This window comes from Alosa sapidissima, chromosome 15 (genome assembly GCF_018492685.1).
Source record: "Alosa sapidissima isolate fAloSap1 chromosome 15, fAloSap1.pri, whole genome shotgun sequence".
NCBI classification, from domain to species: domain Eukaryota; kingdom Metazoa; phylum Chordata; class Actinopteri; order Clupeiformes; family Clupeidae; genus Alosa; species Alosa sapidissima.
The window spans coordinates 10,745,521-10,766,639 of NC_055971.1; the positions used below are offsets into that span (position 1 = coordinate 10,745,521).

Below are 21,119 nucleotides of genomic sequence, written 5' to 3' on the forward strand. Positions count from 1 at the left end.
GGGTCTTAAATGTTCCTCTTTGGGGGGCACTCTGACTCTGCCATGAATCATGTTCCTAAAGCAACCGAAGATAGTGGGAGCAGAATGATGTTGAATTTTCATTTATTATTGGTAGCAGTTCACCAATAATTGTAACTTGTCCAGTTATTTCTCTAAGGACTTTATTGATTATGGGATGTGAAGCCACTGTATAACATATAATTAATGTAAATCCTAAAAAAGGTTAATGATGGCGCGATTCCCGCGACTTAAGACATTGCACCGGATCTAAATAGTCTTCGTCAAATGACGCAAGGGAAGTTGTGAACAATCACAGTAGATTCGCGCGTTTGGAGAGAGTTGGCGCGCCTTGTAAGCTTGGCACAACAGACACTTTGCGTAGGAACACAGTGTCAGCGAACATTAACTTTAACATTTTGTCCTTTCACCATTAATATTTACAGAAAACATGGATGTTGTTCTAACAGAGGGAGCAATAGAGGTACGTAATTCCCCCCTACACATTTATTGTCTTTCTGACTATTTTATTCCAGAGTTGAAAACCTGCTGAACATAACAATTTGGTGCGAAGTGCTAACATTTACCAACGTGGTAAACAGGACATGCACGTTAATTAAGCTCTTCAAATGAACAAGTTTTGGACAAAAATATTATTTTTGTTATGACTGCTATAAACGTAAATGGTGTTCATACTGAACCTGACAGTTGATAGAATGAAGACACTTTTGGCTAACGTTAGTCAACGTTCCTGTTAGATGCGTAACCTAGCTAAGAGAGTGGACCAATGCTAAATATAACTACGCTAGATGCCATAGCAGTGAAAGCCCAAAGTACAGCTTGCTGTGTTCGAGTAGTATCTCAAGTCTTTGGACTATTATAGTTATGGCAACACTGATAGCATAGTGTAGCTTGCTAAGTTTGCTAACAGATACCTGAATTGCTTGGTCGCTGCCTAGCTATCGTTAGCTAACTGTTACTAATGCAGCTCAAGTATAAGCTCATGTTGACAAGTCTTATTGTAGCTAACATCTAACTATGGGTAATTGTACAAATATATCCTCATGAGGGCTGCAATAGCATCTTCGTAACGTTATCTGAGGGGAAAAGCGAACTTAACGTATTCGTTCTGGGCCTGGCCATGAAATAGCCCGGAAAGTTGTACTAGTAACACAATCCTACCTTGAATGTCTTCTGTCATATCAGTATTAGCGATGCTGCTAATGGAGTCATTGTAGCAATCAATGACAATTCAATGCAGTGATTTGGCAGTGATGTTCCTGGAACCCTTTTTGTTTACCAGGCTCTGACTAAAGGCCAAGATGTCAGCAGCCCAGTTTTGCAGTTGGTGGTGAGTAGGCTACCTCACAATTAATTTCCTTTTCCTGCACTGCATACTACTGTCCTGCTTTTCTTTTTTTTTTTTTTACTGTCACACATGTAAAGTAGTCTAACATAACTACATTGTCATGTAGTAAAATTTTCTGTGGGTTTAAAGTGCATCACTTGTGTCATGAAGGTTTGCCTCATTCTGCCTACATGTCTCTGCCATGCACATAGCTATTGTTCTTTTGTTTGGCAGAATATTCGCAAAATCGATGGAGGGAATGGACCGGCCCGCTTCCGCCTCATGATGAGCGATGGACTGCACACTATGTCCTGTGAGTGTCTTTGTTCCTGTTAAAAGACAAACAGTTGTACCTCCAGCCTCGTAATACTCCTGTAAGAGAGCCCTGACATATGTGATGGTGCTGTTACCACGTAGCATCCTTGTGCTACACACTACTTTTAGTAATGGCTTTGTTTTAGGTCATTCAGGTGCTTACACTGTACAAAATGGACTACCTAGTAGATGGGGTTATTAAGGAGGCAGCACTTTCTGTCATATCAACAGACCCACCCTAGAAATGGAGGGTAAATATAGTTTTGCTTTGAGTAGCACCAGACTTTCTAATGAGGAGACAGCACTCAGAAAATCCTCCATAGAAATACATGGGGTTCGTTTGTTATGGCCGTTGTCTACACATATCCCACCCCTTCCTCGGCAAAACGTCGACATGTGAATACATTGAGCCAATCATGTGGTGTGATGTGAATACATTGAGCCAATCATATGTTGTGTTGTGAAGACATCTTCCCAATCATGTGTTGTGAACTCACCGCTGGAGCAAGATTGGTGTCGTGAAGCCTTGCGTGCCCTATGAGTGCCCAAAATGCGTTGCTATATGGCCGCCGAGTAGAGGGACTTGCCTAAAAGGACTTTGGTAGCACTGAGATTGTCGGGTTCCTCCACATGTTTGTTTTTATGCAGGGTTTTAAGTGCCCCTGGCCTGCCAGCAGGAGGTAGCATCTGTGAAGTTGAGTGCCAAAACATCAGAGGGTACAAAATATCCCAAGAAAAATCGGTTTCATCCTCCTCATGTGGTCCAATTTAGCCAGAAGTTAGGATGACCCGTTGGCAGGGCTCGAAATTAACGATGTCCCGACGTCCCGGGGACCATAAAAAATGCTTCCGGGACACAATAAAATGATGTCTGGGACAACTCTGGGACAGTAGAAAAAATGGCAAAGCAAATTTCAAAATAGGTACTTTTTTCCTAAACTGTTCACATGGGAATCTAAACGTATCTTTCTCGTCTGGATAAAATGATACAACATTTGACCTGGCGTAACGGACAGCTGGCAAAAGCGTCAGCCAGCTGATCTGTAAATAAGTGGTTTTGTAGCCTACACGCAGCCATACAACACTGTTTAGGCTACTGCTCTTCAAATCATGGTAGGCTACAATGTTATTTTTGGTACAAATATAGTAAGATACCCAAATGGGCTGGGTGCTTGCGTTTCCTTAGGAATCCGCCATTTAATTGGTTAAATGTTAAGTGTATTAATATAATATTAAGTGACGGCGGTAGGCCTAATGGGTCACTTTCCGATATAGAGGTTAACTTACCTAACTAGCAGGCAGGTAAATGGCATTTGTTTTCATGACAGACGAGATGACAGTCCTCTCTGACTAAAACGCTGCGTGTTTTCTGTCAGTGACAGACAAACGTCACCAATATCATGCTGAGCTAAATAGCCTACTGCAACTGCGATTTGACAAAACGATAGTGTTGCAAGGTAGCCTATAACAATGATAACAGTTATTTAAGTTAGCATTTGACATTTCGCTGTGGCAGAAGGCTAGGGGTGTCCAAACTGCGGCCCGCCACGCACTTTAATCCGGCCCGCCGAGCATTTATTAGTTTATCATAGATCCGGCCCGCCACGCACTTTAATCTGGCCTGCCGAGCATTTAGGTTATCATAGACCGCTCGCTATGTTTTCCATCAATAGACGACGTTGTGGCTACTGCAAACTGCTTTACACTCTTCTTAGAGAACGTTTACAATGTCAAAACAGCTTGTTACATCGGGATAGTTGCAGCAGATCTAACTCCGTTTTGCTACTTTATTTAATTGGGAACGCATTTGAGTGTGCACAAGAGGGTGAGAGCACGGCAGGAGAGTAGCCTATCTGACAGCTTCGTGGTAATTTCCCACGCTAATTGTTTTCACTGAGATCTGTGGCCATGACATCACACCAAACTGACATTGAAATTAAAGACACGTGAAAATAGATTATTGACGTAATGTTTTACAACCCTGTCAGTCAAAACGATGGACAATGAGAACGTCTAGTGCAACCTCAAAAAAGAGCCAAAAGCACAATCTCTGAAAATGAGTGTTGTGTGAAACAGCAGATGATTAATGTTAATAAAATGGTGTTTAATAAATTGTTCAGATCTGACATGGTGGACCAGAACGAGTTAATTAAGTGATGCAAGTTACTGATTATTATGCTGTTTATTATGTAGAATGGGGAAAAAAACAAGAACTTGAATTTGGGACACTGGTGGTTAAGTCCGGGACAGTGCCAAGTAGAATTCGGGACAGCTTCGGGACACTGAGAAAAAAAGTTAATTTCGAGCCCTGCCCGTTGGCTCGTACATAACTTATGACAACTCGGGCACCTATTAAGCAGCAATTTTGTCTTTGTTGTTTGTCTCAAGAAGAACCTTGGCTTAGTGAACTGGGATGGATGTGTGTCATGTTTCAGTCTGTACAGTTTCACAGTTGCCCGAGATGACACCTGTGTGCATGAGATGGCGATCTCTATTGTGACTAGGGTTGCAAAATTCCGGGAATTTTCAAAGTTGGAAACTTTCCATGGGAATTAACGGGAATATATGGAAATTAACGGGAAATAATGGGAATAAACTGGGAATTTTTAATATGGCAAGTTAGTCTATAACAGGAAACTTAAATGTAGTGGACAAAACCCCATCTTGCAGCATAATATTAGTTAAAACAACCTGATTTAATGCAATTTCAGTCAAATTTCTACCCTGCACATACGTCAATCCCATGCACACAGCAATCCGCATAGGCTACTAGACATAAAGGAAACCTATGTGTGTTCATGTGCATGGGGAAAATAAATTCCCAGTGAAAATGTCATCTCATGTGGGAATAACTGGTGTGAAACTGGGGGAAGTTTGCAAACGGAGTTGCCCAGTTATTGGCTTGTCGTCACTTTTGTCCTCATTCAAATGGGTGTATGTCATTTTGCATAAACTGTAATTGGAAGATTAATCTGTCTGATTAAGCTTGACAATTTATATATAACTTAAATAATCTATAAGGTTTAGTTAGGGTGTGTCATTATGTATGTGTATATGTGTGTGTGTGTGTGTGTGTGTGTATATATATAATTTTTTTTTACCATTTTCTGGGATTTTAACTGAACAAACTGATAGTCAGTTAATGTTCCAACCAATCAGATTTTGTTGTTGAGTGCGCGTGATTTATCTTGGGCAGTTCAGTGGTTTCAGTGTTGCTAGCTTAGCACGCTAGTAAACCATAGGTAGAGAATAGGATTCCCGCTAGCATGGTAGCTAGCTTTGTATGCTAAGCTAAGCGAAAATACGAACAAACAAATCATATCGCTTATTACGAAACAAAATGTTAATGTTTGTATATGAAACAGTATGAATTACCAAAAATTCCCGTAAATTCCCATAATTTCCTTGGAATATTCCCAAAATCCCCCAGCTTAACTTCCCATGGAAAGTTTCCGGAAATTTACCGGAAATTTTCCGCCCCTTTGCAACCCTAATTCTGACTGATTTTGTCTCTGCTACAGCTTTTATGCTCTCAACACAGCTCAACCCAATGGCAGAACAGAACCAGCTGGCGCCCAACTGTGTGTGTTTGCTGAAGAAAAGTGTGACCAACGTGCTCAAAGATGGACGGTAATAGCTGTGGTTGCGCTCTCTTTTTTTTGTGCTGCAGGTCATTTTTATGTGTAACTTTTTTTCTTTTTTTTTACTGAAGCATGGCATATATGGAGATCAGGATATGGCATCGTAATGCAATTCTCATAATTAATTAGTAATGACACGTACACTTTTTCATATGTTAACAGATTCATCTTCATGGAAAGCAAGAATTCTATGTCTGTCTGATTTCTTAGATTTCCCTGATTTCTTAGATTGGGACTATTTGTGTACCATGTCTTTGTGAAACTTTTTTGTAAGGTTTCTCTGTATCCGAACTTCTGTATCTGAAGTATCTCTGATAATATTGTGTAGTGTTTTTTGCATATGGATTGATTGCATTCTCATCCCCCCCCCCCTCTTGAACCCTTGTGCAGACGTGTCGTGGTGGTCCTAGATGTAGAAATCATAAAAATGGCCGAGGAGGTTGATGGTAAAATTGGTGAACCCACCCCCTATGTTGAAGGTATGAAGCCAGCAGGGTTAAAACATGTTGTTTATTTTCTACTGTACAACCGATGACTATTTTGCCCTTGCCCACTGAGGCACTAGAGAGGCTTTTATGACTCCTCTGTCCTTTCTCTGTCCTCCCTGAAATAGTGTGTGTGTACTGAAATAGTGTGTGTGTTTCCCCCACATTCCCATCCTGTAGGTCAGGCAAAGGCCCCACAGTCCGCAGTGCCTACCCCTCCTGTCCGCCCTTTGCAGTCCCAGAATGGAACGGATGGTAAATGACAAATAAGCCTCTGCTAGCTATTCCTCCATTTTGAGATTTGGATGGAAGTAGGTTGTGTTTTTCTGTGCAAAAAAAAGTTGATTTATTTTAAGTTATTTGTTGTCCGGTTATTGGACCTCTTGAAGTTTTTAATTCATCTGAAATGTAGAGAAAAAAAATGCCTGAGGCACAACTATTAATTTTGCACAATATGGGGTCAGTGTGTGCAGGGCACTGTGTTGACCATCAGGTGGCAGCATACAGGCCTGTAGTAGAATTGGAATTAAGTCGCCTCGTTTGGCTGCTTTGGTCCATTACATTGTGTGCAGCGATAGCTCACTGTTTGTATTGATTATAAGATCAACTAGTGAGATTGGGCTATCACACTGGCTAGAAGTGTGGGGAGGGGGATCAATTCGGTTGAGTATTGTGATAATTTCAGGTTTTGTGTTGAATCACATTCGATGTCTTATTGATCGTTCATCCTTGAATTATTAGTACCCTCTACATTGTATATGTCCATTAAAGCAATTGATAGCCTGTAAGGATAATGGAATTGAATGGAAATCCACCATTTTGCATTATTTCGGAGGATTTGCCGTCATTGGTATCATTCTCTGCCTTTTGTCTTACCATTCATCATAGAGATGCCCAATTCAAAATTAGGAGAGGAGGCCCACAGAATTACGATATATTATGTAACTCTAAGCTCATGAAATTGTGGCTATAATGTGGTTATTAGCTATTTTTGACTAGTGATGGGAAGTGCAGGATATTTTTGAGGAGATTTGCAATGACGTTTGTCCTCTAGATTTTCCATACATTTAAAACCAGACTGCCAGATGTATTAAATGCCACTTTACCAAATTCAACATCTGTTTCACCCCTTTGTCTTTCCTTGTCTTTAAACAGGTATGAACAAGGGCTCAAACAAATCTGCATTTGGCAAAAAGCCACTGGTTGCACCCAATACACCAGGAGGCACATCCAAAATTGCCCCCATTGCCAGCCTGAACCCATATCAGTCCAAGTAAGTTGCAGAAATGTCTGCCGTAAATGGGGGAAAAAGGCACACGATGGAAAATGGAAAAAAGGCACACAATTAAACAATGTGACTTGTTGTCTATAAAACAACCGTTAATAAAGTCAGGGCATCTTACTTTAATGGGTCTTTGAACTGCCCACAATCATTCATTAGAAATCACTTAATGGCTTTGAAAAACTTAAAAGTGCATGCTGGTGATGGCTGTAACATTTCACTGAGTATTGCTATTGTAATGTATTGAAAGTGAGTGAATATTTCTTTGCTCCACAGGTGGACTATTCGAGCTCGGGTTACTAACAAGAGTGGTGTCCGTACATGGAGTAACTCGCGAGGGGAGGGAAAGTTGTTCTCCATGGACTTGGTAGATGAAAGTGTAAGGAACCAATTTATTTATTTTTTACTTTGTGTCACTCTGGGGGAAAAAATAGTATATTTGTGATTTGGTTATGGAAGTGAAACATGTTCTGATTCTTTTTCCTAGGGAGAGATTCGAGTGACTGGATTCAATCAGGAGGTGGACAAATTCTACACGCTGGTTGAGCAGGGCAAGGTGAGATTTGCCTTTCCGTTTGTGTGCTTGTTTATACTCCTGTGTGAATTCTTGCATGTAAATGGCAGTAAATAAAAACATGTTGTGGCATTGATTGCTCTGCACATTTAAAGACAAAGCTACGCCTTTACTGTTAGGCCCGTGCTACACCTGGTCCGCAACTGAAGCGCTCCGCATTAGCTAAGAAATTGTTTTAGAAGACTGGTCTAATTTTTTTTTTTAAACATAGGCGCCTTTATCACGTGTGGTGTAGCCAGTTCCATTGATTATAGTGGCAGCTAATTGGTACAGGAGACACTTTGCAAATGGGACCCTTCAGTTACATGCCCGGTTAGACATATACTAGGCAGTGGTTCTTTTTGAGCAGTTCAGATTAAATTCATTCTTGCCACTTGCTTTCCCCAGGTCTACTACATCTCCAAGGGCTCGCTGAAGATGGCCAATAAGCAGTACTCGACCTTGAAGAATGACTATGAAATGACGTTGAATGGTGACTCCTCTGTTATCCCTTGCGAGGACAGCCACGATGTGCCCACCTTGCAGTGCAACTTCGTGCCTATCGGAAACCTGGAGGCGCATGACAAGGATGCTATCGTAGGTAAGCAACGGCAACAGGAGGAGAGTGAGAGCGGCCTATCGTGACTCCGAGTGGCTTGATGGTTATCATTAATAACCGCCTCTCTGCCATAATTACCGCTGGTTGAGCTGTCCCAGCATCTCAGTTGCTGTAGATGCAACCGGGGCCCAGGAGGCCAGGGTAATTATAATAGTCGCGATAAAAGTAATATTAATAATACTGATGACAGTAATGGCCTGTGGCGCAGATTGACTTTGGTCCCACTCCCATACCCCTACCCTCCCTTTCCCACTCTCGCATAGCTTTTTTGCGAGTTGAGAAGAAGGCGACTGTCACCGGTGAAATTAGGAGGTAATAAGCATGGTGGTAATTATCATAATGGCGACTGGAGCATGTAGTGCATCGGAGCTGTCTCGCGGTGGGACCCCAGCACCATGTCACCGGCGATTAGAGGAAGTCAGCTTAATCATGGCCAAATGAGTCACAACAATGTGGGATAAGAGATTTCTTTTTTTTTTTTCTGAAGACGGCAGCTTGGGGTGTGCGCCGTACAGAGCTGCGGTGGCGGCGTGTGCGGCTGGATTGGATTGTATGCTTCTCGTGTGTGGGTTTTAAGTGCGTGCATATGCATCACGTCTCAGGGAGGTCTTTAGAGCCACGCGGCAGGTGGTCGCAAAACCCGACGAGTCTTTATGCCACCAATACGACTGCTGGCTTCCCCGTGGCTTAGGCATGTTTACACAGGGTGTCACCAGAGCTCAGGGGATTGTGACAGCCATGCTCCGAAGGTGTTGAATTTACAAGTAAAAGTACAGCACTACCAGGATCAGGTATAATTTTGAATTATTTACTGTCTTAGGGAGAATGTGGGTCTGTAGTGCTAACAGCACTCTTGCTTTGAACCTCACTCTCGTCCTTTATTTCCAGATGTGATCGGTGTAGTCAAGACCGTGGAGGACGTGACTCGCATCACCACCAAAAACAGCCGTGAGGTGTCCAAGAGGAACGTCCACCTGATGGACATGTCTGCCCGAGTCATCACCCTCACCATGTGGGGAGCTGAGGTGAGTCCACCAACAGTGGCATCAGGGGTGGACATCCTGGCTTCAGAAGATAAAAGGTTGTTTCAACCTTTCCCAAAATGGATTCTAATTAGCACAATTCCTCAGTCGGATAGATCAGCAAATTAGTGAAATCGCCTTAAGTGCACAAGCAGAAAAAGGAATACATGACAGGAATAGATGTCTTTTACTTTCTGAAACCCAGGTTGTTCCCTACTGCCCAGCATGCATTAATGCTCTAGCCTCTGAGATTGAGGGGATGCCAAAGCTGCACAGTTCTCCCGTCCTGAGCTTAAACCAGCAAACGACTTGTGCTGTTATGGGTTTTCTCCTTCCACTTGTCCTGTCAGACAAGGTGGCATCAGTCAGTAGTTGGGGGTTCTGACTCATGCTGGTAAAGCAGAGGGAAGCAGAAGGGGTGAAGGCACAGGAGGAGTGGGAAGTAGGGAGACAGAAAGAGCCAGCCCACCCCACCCCTCTCTCCGCCCCCTACCTGTCCAGCCTGGCAGTCTAATCCGGAAGCCTGAGTAAACAGCACCACATGTGGTGTGTGTGTTGGGTGGGGGCTGCTTTAAATGGAGCGGTAGTGGGCCCCCGCATGTTTGTGGAGCTGGGCCACACAGGGACGGCGTGCAGGTTGCCACCACCATCCTTTCATTGCGCAGAGCAGCAGGAGCGTCGGTTTTGTGTTTGTTTGGCAGTCTGCTTATCTGGTGGGATTTGCAGGAGGCAGTGTGATGTGTGCTGCATAAAGAGCGATTTAAAATAGCAAGAACCTGCGCGTCAACTCCTATCTGATCCACTGACTCCAGTCCTTGGCTCACCCTCTCTCTGTACATATATTTATTTATGCAGAAGGAGACGGTGTGTGGCCCAGATGCAGTGTGTACATTTTGCAGCTGTTCTTATATCTTGTTAGCCTGGGTGTTCCCATGCTGCCTTGCGCGCGATTTGATTCACGCTGCTAAGGCAGCCTGGAGACCATGGAGCAAATTTTCGCCTGAGATAGGGGGCCAATCACAGAACAAGGGGGAAAGCAAGACGATGATGAGCTATGCACAGACGCATTTGATAGACATCCGTGGCACCCAATAAACGGATCTGGGCATTTTTTTCAAATACGAGAAAATTAACGTTTGGTTCCCAGACCACGTCTCATTGAGAAGTGGTGGCGCTAGCCAGGCTAATATCTTGTACCGAGGGTTGGGCACCGAAACACGGTTCTAATATGGCACCGGTGCCGACACAAACGGTAGTAACTGCATCAAATAACAACGTGGATTTCAGTGCCTCATTTCGGTGCTTAAATAGCGTTATTCATTTATTTATTATTAATTTATTATTAGCATTTTTAATTTATTTTTTTTATACGAGGCATCACTGCATGTCATGCGCCATATCTAACGTCTTGCTCTGATAGGAACACATCCAGATACAGTTAGCTAACATATGATAAACACTGGATGTATAAACCAGAGGGGTGCACCACACAGGCGAGTGGACAGTGTTTAACAGCTTGCGTAAGCCCAAGTAGCTTACTTTAAATCGATATCACGAGCTCCTGTCAAAATCTAGCAGTGGGCCTAACTACACACAAGCAAAAGGCTATGAAACAACATCAACAGTAGGCTAGCCTATACGTTACACAATATCCTTGCTAATGCGCTAACTGATATTTATTTGAAATGTTATCAGCAAAGTTGTAAGGTGAAAACTTTATTTCACGGTGTGTTAAACAACATAATGGCATGATATTAATCTTTCATGTGCATGAGGCCCATAGCATCACAATGAATATGAAGAACATGTTAAAAGTTAGCTGGCAAAAACATAAATATGTACAGTAGGTTACATACCTGATGTCACTGAGCTGTCAAAGAGGCTGTTTATGTTTCTCTCTCTCTCTCTCTCTCTCTCTCTCTCCTTCACAGGCAGAGACGTTTGATGGCAGTGGGCAGCCTATCCTGGCCATCAAAGGGGCACGTCTCTCAGATTTTGGTGGCCGCTCTCTCAGTACCCTTTTTAGCAGCGTGGTCATGGTGAACCCAGACTTGCCAGAGGCCTACAAGCTGCGTGGCTGGTGAGTAGTTGGTGCATGTTGCCAGCTTTAGGCATAAACTGGGGTGTGATGTTAATGGAATTGACCTAGCGTTGCCCTTTGTTTATTGGCTTCTGGTCCTGCATGTTACCCTTTGAGTTGGTTTGCTGAGCTCAAGGCATTATACCATTGCCTAACAGAAAAACATTTATGATGATGAATACTACCAGGCCTCATACAACATTCCCATTACATGCATCAATAACCTGGACATTTTCCTTTTTTTATTATTATTGTTTTTGCACAATATATCGGCGGCCGATAAGTGAAAAAATGTAAATATTATTATTGTTCCGACAATGGAATTTTGGGGCGATAATTTGCGCTGATATTTGCCCTAATTTCTCAACTACATAAGGCCCGTCTGGCTACACGCTACATGAGCTTGGTTGGCTACTTCTTCCTCAAAATAATGTCATCTGTGTGTGGATGTATTTCACCATTGTAACAAGATCTTTATTCAATTACCCACAGTTGAAATTATACATAAGTACTGTATATATGTATATAAGTACTATACCCAGCTTCTAGCCGTTTATCTGTGTTGAACGTCACGTTCACTTAAAGGAGCAACACATAGGCCCAAGCTACTGCTATTTCTGCTGTATCATTGACTTGACTATTATGATTGCTGTCCGTCATTGGTGGTAGGTAAAATTACTGCAATTAAATGATGCTTATAAAATGTTGTCCCCAATTAATTTTTCACATTTGTTTTTTAAGAGTAATATTATCGTGTCGGCCACAACAAACCGATAAATATTGGTTATCATTATCGGCCCTAAAATTCCATATCTGCATCCTATATTGGCTCATCTCACATAAAATATACATGTGGAGTTAATGGGGCTACAGCTATGAATTATTTTAGTATGGATTATCTTTAGTTTTGAAAAGACTGATCAAGATTACACACAGTTTTGATTGTTGTTGTTGGCCCTTGAAAGTTACCATTCAACCAGATGCATATAGTCGACTGCCTTTAGCTGGGTGGAAACTAACTCTGGTTGCTACTCGCTACAATAACCCATTCACTTGACACACTATTAAAAAAATTCCTTGTTTACTTCCACATTTTCATCTGCCTCTCCCAATATTTTATGACCTTCTTACCTTATGAGAAGCACTTAAACAATTGGCTTTTAGTCTCTGAAATGTTGTGCTCATTCCTGCTGATGACGGCCATGAGCAGTGTCGCGTTATGGGGCAGTTTGTTTTGCCTGCACGCTGTGCGCACACCCTGCACCAGGCCCCGCTGAGAGAGTGTGTGTGGCTCTGCAGCTGTAGGGCTAAAAATGACTTCCTGAGGCCCCCAGGAGAGACCACGTGCTGGCGCTTTAATGACGAAGATTTCCTTCATTAGCAAATTAGTATATGTGAGGGTACCGAGAAGGATGCTCTTCAACTCAGGCTTGCATATAAATGCAAATGGATTTTAATCCTCTGTTAAGATTTTTCGGTGGGAGCCCCCACGGGATGAGTGTGCACTCAACGAGAAGATAAATTGAGTCTGTTGTGATGTGTTTAGCATTTTCTCTTTCTGATTTTTTTTTTTCTTTTCTTTCTGTCTCTGGACATTTTAAAATATATGTCTGCTTATGTGGTTGGCCCAGGGTATGTAATGGTAGACGACATACCGGGGGAAGGAACTGGTTTGCCGAACACGTGGCAGTGATTTTAAAATGTCAGCCACTATCACGGGAGAACAGAACTTCTCTTATTCCTTGAAGACACAGTTAGTTATATTGGCTGCGCCTGCGAAGGAATTGTAAAGCAGTTATGACTCATTCTTTCATCTTCTCCCTCCTTGCTCTTTCTCATGCCAATTCTGCTGTTCATTTCCCAGATCATGGCACACGCTGTTTACCACATCCAAAAATAAGTACACGGCTGCCTCGTGTTTTCCTCAGCGCCGAGCGCTGGTTGTCGGAACGGCGGTTACTGCTGCAGCTTGAACAGAACTCAAGCCGTGTTTTGGATCGCGTGTGGGCATTGTGCCTCGGCTTGTAAGGACTCGGTGATGGATTGGGGAAGAGGAATGAAGCAGACTGTATGAAACAAGGCAGCATTTAGGTGCCTTAGCAAAGGACCACCTTCCTCGTCCGTTTACTCTTATGTCCCATCCCCCACCCTCCTTAACCTGTTCCCTGTCCTTTGAGTGTCATTGGAGTTGCCCTTTCATCTTCGGAGTTTACGTTGCTTAAGCCAACAGCTGGTTAGGGCTGTCTGCTTGATTTTATTTCACCCTCCGTGCAAGATGCGATCGATAGGTCTTTTGCTTTGTTCGCTCACCTCGCTGTGACACTGGACCCTGTCCCTCAGGAAAATCCCATGAAAGCCACGAGTAATTGGGCCCCTGCACATACCAATTACAATTCATTTTCTCCCACGTATCGAACATGGTGGCGAGATTAAACTAAAAATGTTCTCCCTCTTCATCGTACTCTATTCCTTTATCGTTCCACGTCCCCCACGTCAGCTTTTGGTAATTATTTTATGGAGATCTGAGGATTTGATCTCTATAATGAGGGCACTAGAATGTGCCTGTGCACACCAGGTGGTTGCAGCGGGGTAGAAAGTCGCCCTAATATGCTCCCAATCTCTGTGCTTACCCAATCCTTCTCCCTCCGGGCTGCAAGCCCTCTTGTGCCTCCCCTCCATCCCCTAAACTGCCTCTTTTTATTTGTTTCTGTTAGCTACTCTGACATGGCTTGGAGCTCAGGAAGGCCTTTAAATCTAAATAATCATCCCAGGTGGGCTAGGGTGATGGGTTGCTCTCTCTCTTGGGCCTCCGTTTAATGAGGCTTTTCCAGATCTCTCCGGAGGCACTTTCCTTGCCACCAGTGAGGGTGAGGAGCATGTTGCTGCAGGAGCTCTTTGCCTTCCAGGGGTCTTTCTCCTCACATGGAGAGCCAGAGATAACGAGCTATTAAATGTAGTGGACCCCTCCTCCTCCTCCCCTTCTTATTTCGTTGTTACCTCCCTCAGTCTCTCTCTGGTGCTGCACGGCTAACTGACCTGCGTCTTCCAGGAGTGGAGCGCTCGTTGTGGAGGCTGCAGTGTCCCGTCAATTAGCCGTTTAAAAAAAACAGCGGATTCTGCGTGGCCTGACCTTTCCCAGCAACTTGCCTTCCCTGCTTTAGAGGTGCTTAGCAGGAGAAACATGCCCCAAACCGACTCCTCACTTCCTTCCCTCCGTCAGGCTGCTCTGTGGAGAACTTGAGCCTCCTGTGTGCTAATGCAGCTCATCCCTGTCTGGCTTTGTGATTGCTGTGGCCTACTGTTACCGATGTAGCTGAACCTAATTCAGCACTGATTGATGCTGTTATTCATGGTGCGCCTTATGCGATTAAGTGTTACATGTTATCTGTTGATGCTTTTAATGTTGGATGTAGGCGAGGGGGGTTTCAAGATTCGGATATTTGACTGGAGATGTGTGATGTGGATCCATTTCCTGTCACAGAGCCCGCTGAAATGCGTCTTTTCCCTGCGGGTCGGTGCGCTAAATATGTGTGGATCAGTGGTGTCAGTCTGATTTCCTCCCCCTCTCATCTTATCCAGTATATCATGGGAAATGCGAGCCCATCCCATTGGTGGGTTGTATCCAAATGTCCTTGTTCTCACAAGAAGACTTTGTGAATGCGAACTCTGCCTGCTACAAAGCCAGGGATGTGTTTTTGAAATGGAGGCAGGGCTGAAAGCCTGAGATTTCCCTCTGAGGGGAGCATAAAGTACACGGCCTATGAAGCTGTGCTAATATCTGTCTGTCTGTCTCAGCCCAGCTCTGGTGCATAATGGAAATGAATAATAATTACATTTTCAAGATGAATTAAAATGTTCACAGTTCATTTTATGGATATGGCAATGCGGATTGTCTCGTTAATTTTGTACCTCCGCTGTTCCATTTGAAATCATCCCAGGAAGGTAATTTGTCATAAACCTCTGACTTAAACCGTATGCATTTGATTATTGCCCCTGTTTTATGACTGTTTTTGCTCTGTAATTGTGTTTGTGCAGATTTTTCTTTTTTTTTGGGGGGGGGGGGATTTCTCTCCCCCTCCCACGTCCTCTCTCCCCCTCCCACATCCTCTCTCCATTTCTCCCTTGCTCTGCCTCACTCTCTCCCTCATGTTTGTGTTCCTGCTTGGATGTCTTTCTTGTTTTCCCCCCAGCACAGTGAAGTGCAGCACCCAAAGGTTCACCACTGGGGGGCAGTGTGTGTCCCCTCTGATGGCCATTAGGTGGCATAGCCGGCCTGCTTTGTTTTTTTTTTCTACCCACCAACTCCAGCTGTCAGTCGAGGTCCATGTCATGCCTCGGAGTCACCGCATTTCACTGCCATCTCTCTCTCTCTGTCTCTCTCTCCTTCTCTCTCTCTCTCTCTCACTCTCACTCACTATCTCACCATCATTCTTTTTCTCCCTAACACTATCTTCCATTTCTCTCTCTCTCTCTCTCTCTCTCTCTCTCTCTCTCTCTCTCTCTCTCTCTCTCTCTCTCTCTCTCTCTCTCTCTCTCTCTCTCTCTCTCTCTCTCTCTCTTTTATTCTGTCTTCCTGCTGGTCACTTAGTCACAGTTCTGCGATCACTATGAGCAGTCTCACCCTGGTCACATCTGCTTCCTCCTATTCTTTCCTTGTCACCTGACAGCAGTGCTAGCTGCTCCTCCCTCCCTCTCCACACACACACACACACACACACCTGCCACCATTGGCTTGTAACTTTGCCCCCTCACTCTTCAGCCTTGGGAGATCACATTGAATCACATGCAGGTGGGGGTGGATATCATCTACCATAAGCATCCCTGCCTTCCCATGCTGCCAGCTTACACAATTGGGTTACCATACACACACTATTGCTGTTACTTATTAGTTTCTGCTTATCTGCAGTATTGTGGCGCCTCTGGTGCTGTGCCTATCCGTGTTGCGCTGGTGCTTACATTAAGAAGCACCTTCGAGCACATGATTAATGTTCCAGGAAGCGTGTTTACGTGGAACCCTTATAAAAGTGGTAATAACTACTGAGCCTTGTGCTGAACACCATGAAGTCTGGCACAACTAAATACATTTATGCTTTGAGGGTAGCTCATCAATTTTTAGGGTTATAGCAGTTTTTGCTGTTCTGTGTCTAGACTCATAGTCCTAGACTCATACTCATAGACTCATAGACATTAATGCAGCTCATGACCGATTCTTGTCATGGTTGGATTTTTCGAGCCATATATATATATATATATATATATATATATATATATATATATATATATATATATATATATATATATATATATATATACAGACATTTCCCTTCTCTCACCTAATGCCTATTGTCTGTGTTTCCCCTTGGTCCTCAACTGTTCTGTCATAGTGCTACATTGTTAATTTGACAATATGATGGCTCCTTCCTTTCTTTCACCCTCTTCCCCTCTCCCATCATTCTCTCTCTTTGTCTCTCTCTCTCTCTCTCTCTCTCTCTCTCTCTCTCTCTCTCTCTCTCTCTCTCTCTCTCTCTCTCTCTCTCTCTCTCTCTCTCTCTCTCTCATATTCTGTTCTCCCCGTCTCTCCCTCCCTGTCTGGAAGTCTTATTGTTGACATGCCGCAGTGAGCCTCAGTCTCTGGCTGCCTCTATTGGCGGATTTTCTGCCGTTTCCAATCTCTGTGCTCCCTGAGCGTCAGTGCCCTGGGTGCTCTCCTCTCCCCGTGAAATCCTCTCCATCTGGAACCCTGCTCTGCATTAGAGGTTATTCATCCTATTCAACAGGCCAATGGTTCGATTCATGCCTCTATGCTGGATAAAGGGAAAAACATATTTCTGGCAAACCCTCCTTCTGGAGACACAAGGAAAAGGGTCTGGCGGGTGGTGGTGGTGGTGGGGTGGCGGCAGCAGCAGCATGCTTTTCTTTTCATTTCATTATGGAGTTAATGTGCAGTAGTAGTCTGCAAGGCTTGTATAAACTCTTGAACTTGACTCTGTCAATTTCTGGGAAACTTTCAGGTTTTTTGCCCTCCACTCACAGGAACATGAGTTCCCTTTCTTTTAATCACAAAAGTAGGTTGATTCATTTGCGATTCACTGTTTGTCCTATTTATAGTACCTCACTCGTGGCACACACACACACACACAGGCATAAGAAATATACACAAACAGCCCACATGCACAGCAAATCAGGGGACGATGCATAGATGAGGGAATAGGTGTCATGGGAGGGAATTAAACACATTTTTCAGGGGGAGGTAAAATTGGCAGCGCCCGGCGACCAATAGGTCCAATGCTCTTCATTAACAGGCTTATTTTCAATTAGTTACAGCTTCCGAGAACAAGCCCCGGCCACTAGAGCACGCCTCACAGAAGCCCATCAGACGCGCCGGTCCGAGGCTCTGACTGGCCATCGATCCCTCCTACTCTCCTCCCATCTCCCGAGTGTGTTTTCTTTTCTCCTCCTCCCCCCCCCCCTCACTTCCTCTCCCCTCCTTTCTGTTTCCATTCCGTGCCACTCGCTCTCTCACTCTCCCACTCCCCTCTTTCACTCTTGCACTCTCGAGCTGGCCCCTGTGTGCTCGGTGAAAATGGGTTTCTGATTTCACCAGCACAACCCTGACCCCCATCTCCCGTCACTGGTGCTCGCGCCGCTGATTCATTTCACAAGTGCTCAGGGCCTGCTGTTTTTAGCCCCCGTGTCCCCAGTTTCAACTGCCACCAAGCAAAAGATGCAGCTACCTTTTGTATCTTTCGCCTCCTTTTATAGATGCAAAAACGACCCATAGATATGGCTTTTTACACTTGTCAATGCATCGCGAGACCCAACCAGTGATATTGGTATTAGTGAATAATCATAGCATCAGGGTAGACGATGCGATTGAAATTATGTTTGTTTAGATGAGAGAACGCTTTGTATGCCTTTGGCTCAGTGGGAGCAATAAAATATGCATGAACCAGACCAGGAATAAGGAGTGCAATTTATTTTTACAAAAACATATGTGCAGTTTTATGATGATCTGCATTTGCAGGGATATTTGAAAAGACAAAGAACTTAAATGATGGAATAGAAGATGACCGGCACATGAAACAAGAGATATACGTGAAATTATTTTGTGTTGGCCCTCCACAGAGAAATGTTTTGGAGCAGGGACTGGCAACACATGCCAGATCTGATCTTGTGATGTATCTCATGAGTGTGTCTATTGCTCCTGAATGTCAGATCAAAGTAAAGAAAAATGAGAAAATATTGATGTTTATGTTTGTAGCCTATTCTGTGACCTACTAGTGTGCTTTGATGTGATTCTTCTGCCAAAAATTCCAATGGTGTTCCCATATGTCTAAGTAATTTTGTAAGCAAGGAAAAATATTGAAGATGAAGTATGTTTTTTTTTTTTTATGTTATGCTAAAGTTGCTTGGTGTGATGGCGGCGGCAGCAGCAGTAGCAATAGCAAGAGGTATAAATGTTTACAAGAGTCAATGGCAGAGACAGTATCTGTCGGGAATCGAAATCGGCAAAGTCTTGTATGAATGCACAGCTGTCAAGGGCTATTCTATGGCAAAGCGCCTGATCAATGTGCTGAGTTGAGTGGGTTCGATTAGTGAGATAAGCACCCCATGTACGTCAGTAGTGGCTTCCAAACAGATGAGCTGCTGGACTGGAGTGACACCAAGCTTTTCTCTCCTTATGGTTGCAGGTATGATAAGGAGGGCCATACGATGGATGGGCAGTCCATGACTGAACTGAGGGGAGGTGGTGGCGGTGGAGGCAACACCAACTGGAAGACCCTGGCAGACGTCAAGAATGAGCACCTGGGTCACGGAGAGAAGGTATGCTTGGAGACATGAAGACGCACACACACACTTACACACTAGACAAGATTGCTTTTTAATGTGCTGTTGTATATATATGAAGTTAAGAATGAGAATTGCTGCCTCTGTTTTGAAACTGAGTGGGTGATCCAGGCGGAGTCCAGAAATTCTTCACAGGCCCTTTTCTAGAATAATATGGCCAGATTTAACAGAGCTAATGTAATGGACACTCATGGAGCACTGATTGTCTCAAATTCAATCATATATCTAAACATGTTCATTTAACACATCAAATAAAAACTAGATCTAAAAGTACCATTCCCCTCATGCGAAGCTCAAGATGATATCAAAACCCCAGTTTCACACCAAAGGATAAAAAGTATTTAGTGCCCCCACACTGCTCAGTGCTTTTCTGTAACACTACTACTTGGGAGATAAGCACTTATTCAAAGCACGACACCCAAGGACGCACGGCTGTCAGTGAAAGCATGCCTCGGAGCCAAAGCCCCCATACTACAGCGGCCGACCGTATATTACTGCCGGCTATATTATGGCAGACAAAAACTTTATTAGGCGGTGTCACCTTGTCGCTCCATCTGTGCGACTGTGTGTTCTCTCGCGTCTCTGCTTGAATGGTGGGGGCGGTGAGGGGGGCGACCGACTGGACCATTGAAGTGACTCCGCCATTCATTGTGGAAGACCCCAAATTCAGCGCTTCGTCTTGGCACTCATTAGTAATTAACACGGGTGCCCTTACAGCCTGGATTTCCGTGTGTGTGTGTGTGTGTCTAAGGAGGAGTGGAAGTCACTTTCACCGCAGCCAGATCGAGGCTGGAGATTATGAGGAGTCCATTTATTGAGCTTTATAATTAAATGATTATGGTCGGATAAGCGGTGTAATAAATCTCTGCTAGCTCATCAAAATGTCCCATGTAGTCATATGAAAGCACACCTGTAATGCAAACACACACACTTCCACACGTAAGCACACATATCGTAGCTTACACACACAAACACACAGATCCAATCTGAGCTGTTCTGAACTGCAGTGTCATTATTTGCTCTGCAGTGTCATTTTATTAAGCCCATCTCTTTGAGTAAATGTTACATAATGTTTAATAAAAGAGCAATCAGGAATTTAGTCGACGATAAGGAGCCATTTCAAAAAGACCTACAAAGCCATTTGAGGAACAGCTGAGGTGTGTGATATTAATGCAGCACAGAGCGACAGCATGGAGAACCAAAGCGAGAGCAGGCTTTTGATCAGCGGATAGAGGAACACCAGGGTGAAGTGTCCATATCAAACTGGAGAGGCTGCATTTTCAAACAAAAGGGCTCAATGTCCAGGCCTGTTTGTGTGGCAATAGCAGGTGTGTGTGTGTGTGCTCTCTGGCTGTAGTGTGCTTCCCATGACGCTTGTCTGAGTCTCCTGCCTGGCTCCAGTCTGTTCGTCCATAATCCATGCATGAAAACTCCTCACCTTTCGGCGAAATTCGCCGTTTTGAATCCAAAATAGGGGACTTACATGGTTCGCGCAGATCCGATGAGAAAGTATTGTGTGTGGGGGGGGGGGGGTGATGGCGTGCGAGTGCAAAAAAATATTTAGCCGCACTGGTGCGAATGACTTCTAACCATGTCAATGTCTATAAAATACACCGCAACATCGAGAAACATTACTGGTGCAAACCATAGAATCACGTCGCGAATGCAGCATAAGAACTACACCTCCCATCAACGTTAGCAGTTTCGCGTTGTGACTCGCTAGTAGTCGCTTCTATCAAATCCAAGAGCGCGCAGAAAAAGCGGAAAGTTAGACTAGCCAGCCAAGATGCAAAGATTGAAGAAATTAGTTATTCTATCCACCGAATTCATTGGATATAGGAGGAACAGGATGAGATTCTGAGAATGCAGTGAGAGAAGGAAAGGTAACCTAACATGCCTTTTAGCCCAGTTGATGTATTGGCTGCAATA

The 21,119-nt window shown here is 44.0% G+C and overlaps 1 protein-coding gene across 2 annotated transcripts in view; it reads left to right on the forward strand.

The window, feature by feature from the left end:
- Window positions 1-286: 286 nt before the first annotated feature.
- Window positions 287-21,119, forward strand: part of rpa1 (replication protein A1) — a 39,576-nt gene continuing 18,743 nt past the window's right edge. The window contains exons 1-14 of one of the 2 annotated variants that reach the window (XM_042063646.1): window positions 287-351; window positions 444-481; window positions 1,301-1,348; window positions 1,580-1,658; window positions 5,182-5,290; window positions 5,692-5,780; window positions 5,967-6,041; window positions 6,942-7,059; window positions 7,345-7,447; window positions 7,556-7,624; window positions 8,030-8,222; window positions 9,129-9,265; window positions 11,194-11,342; window positions 19,034-19,166. In XM_042063646.1, the coding sequence (XP_041919580.1) occupies window positions 449-481; window positions 1,301-1,348; window positions 1,580-1,658; window positions 5,182-5,290; window positions 5,692-5,780; window positions 5,967-6,041; window positions 6,942-7,059; window positions 7,345-7,447; window positions 7,556-7,624; window positions 8,030-8,222; window positions 9,129-9,265; window positions 11,194-11,342; window positions 19,034-19,166 (1,335 nt within the window). In that variant the 5' untranslated portion in view covers window positions 287-351; window positions 444-448. Of the gene's footprint in view, window positions 482-1,300; window positions 1,349-1,579; window positions 1,659-5,181; window positions 5,291-5,691; window positions 5,781-5,966; window positions 6,042-6,941; window positions 7,060-7,344; window positions 7,448-7,555; window positions 7,625-8,029; window positions 8,223-9,128; window positions 9,266-11,193; window positions 11,343-19,033; window positions 19,167-21,119 lie in introns of both variants that reach the window. The other variant, XM_042063645.1, reaches the window with a different exon arrangement.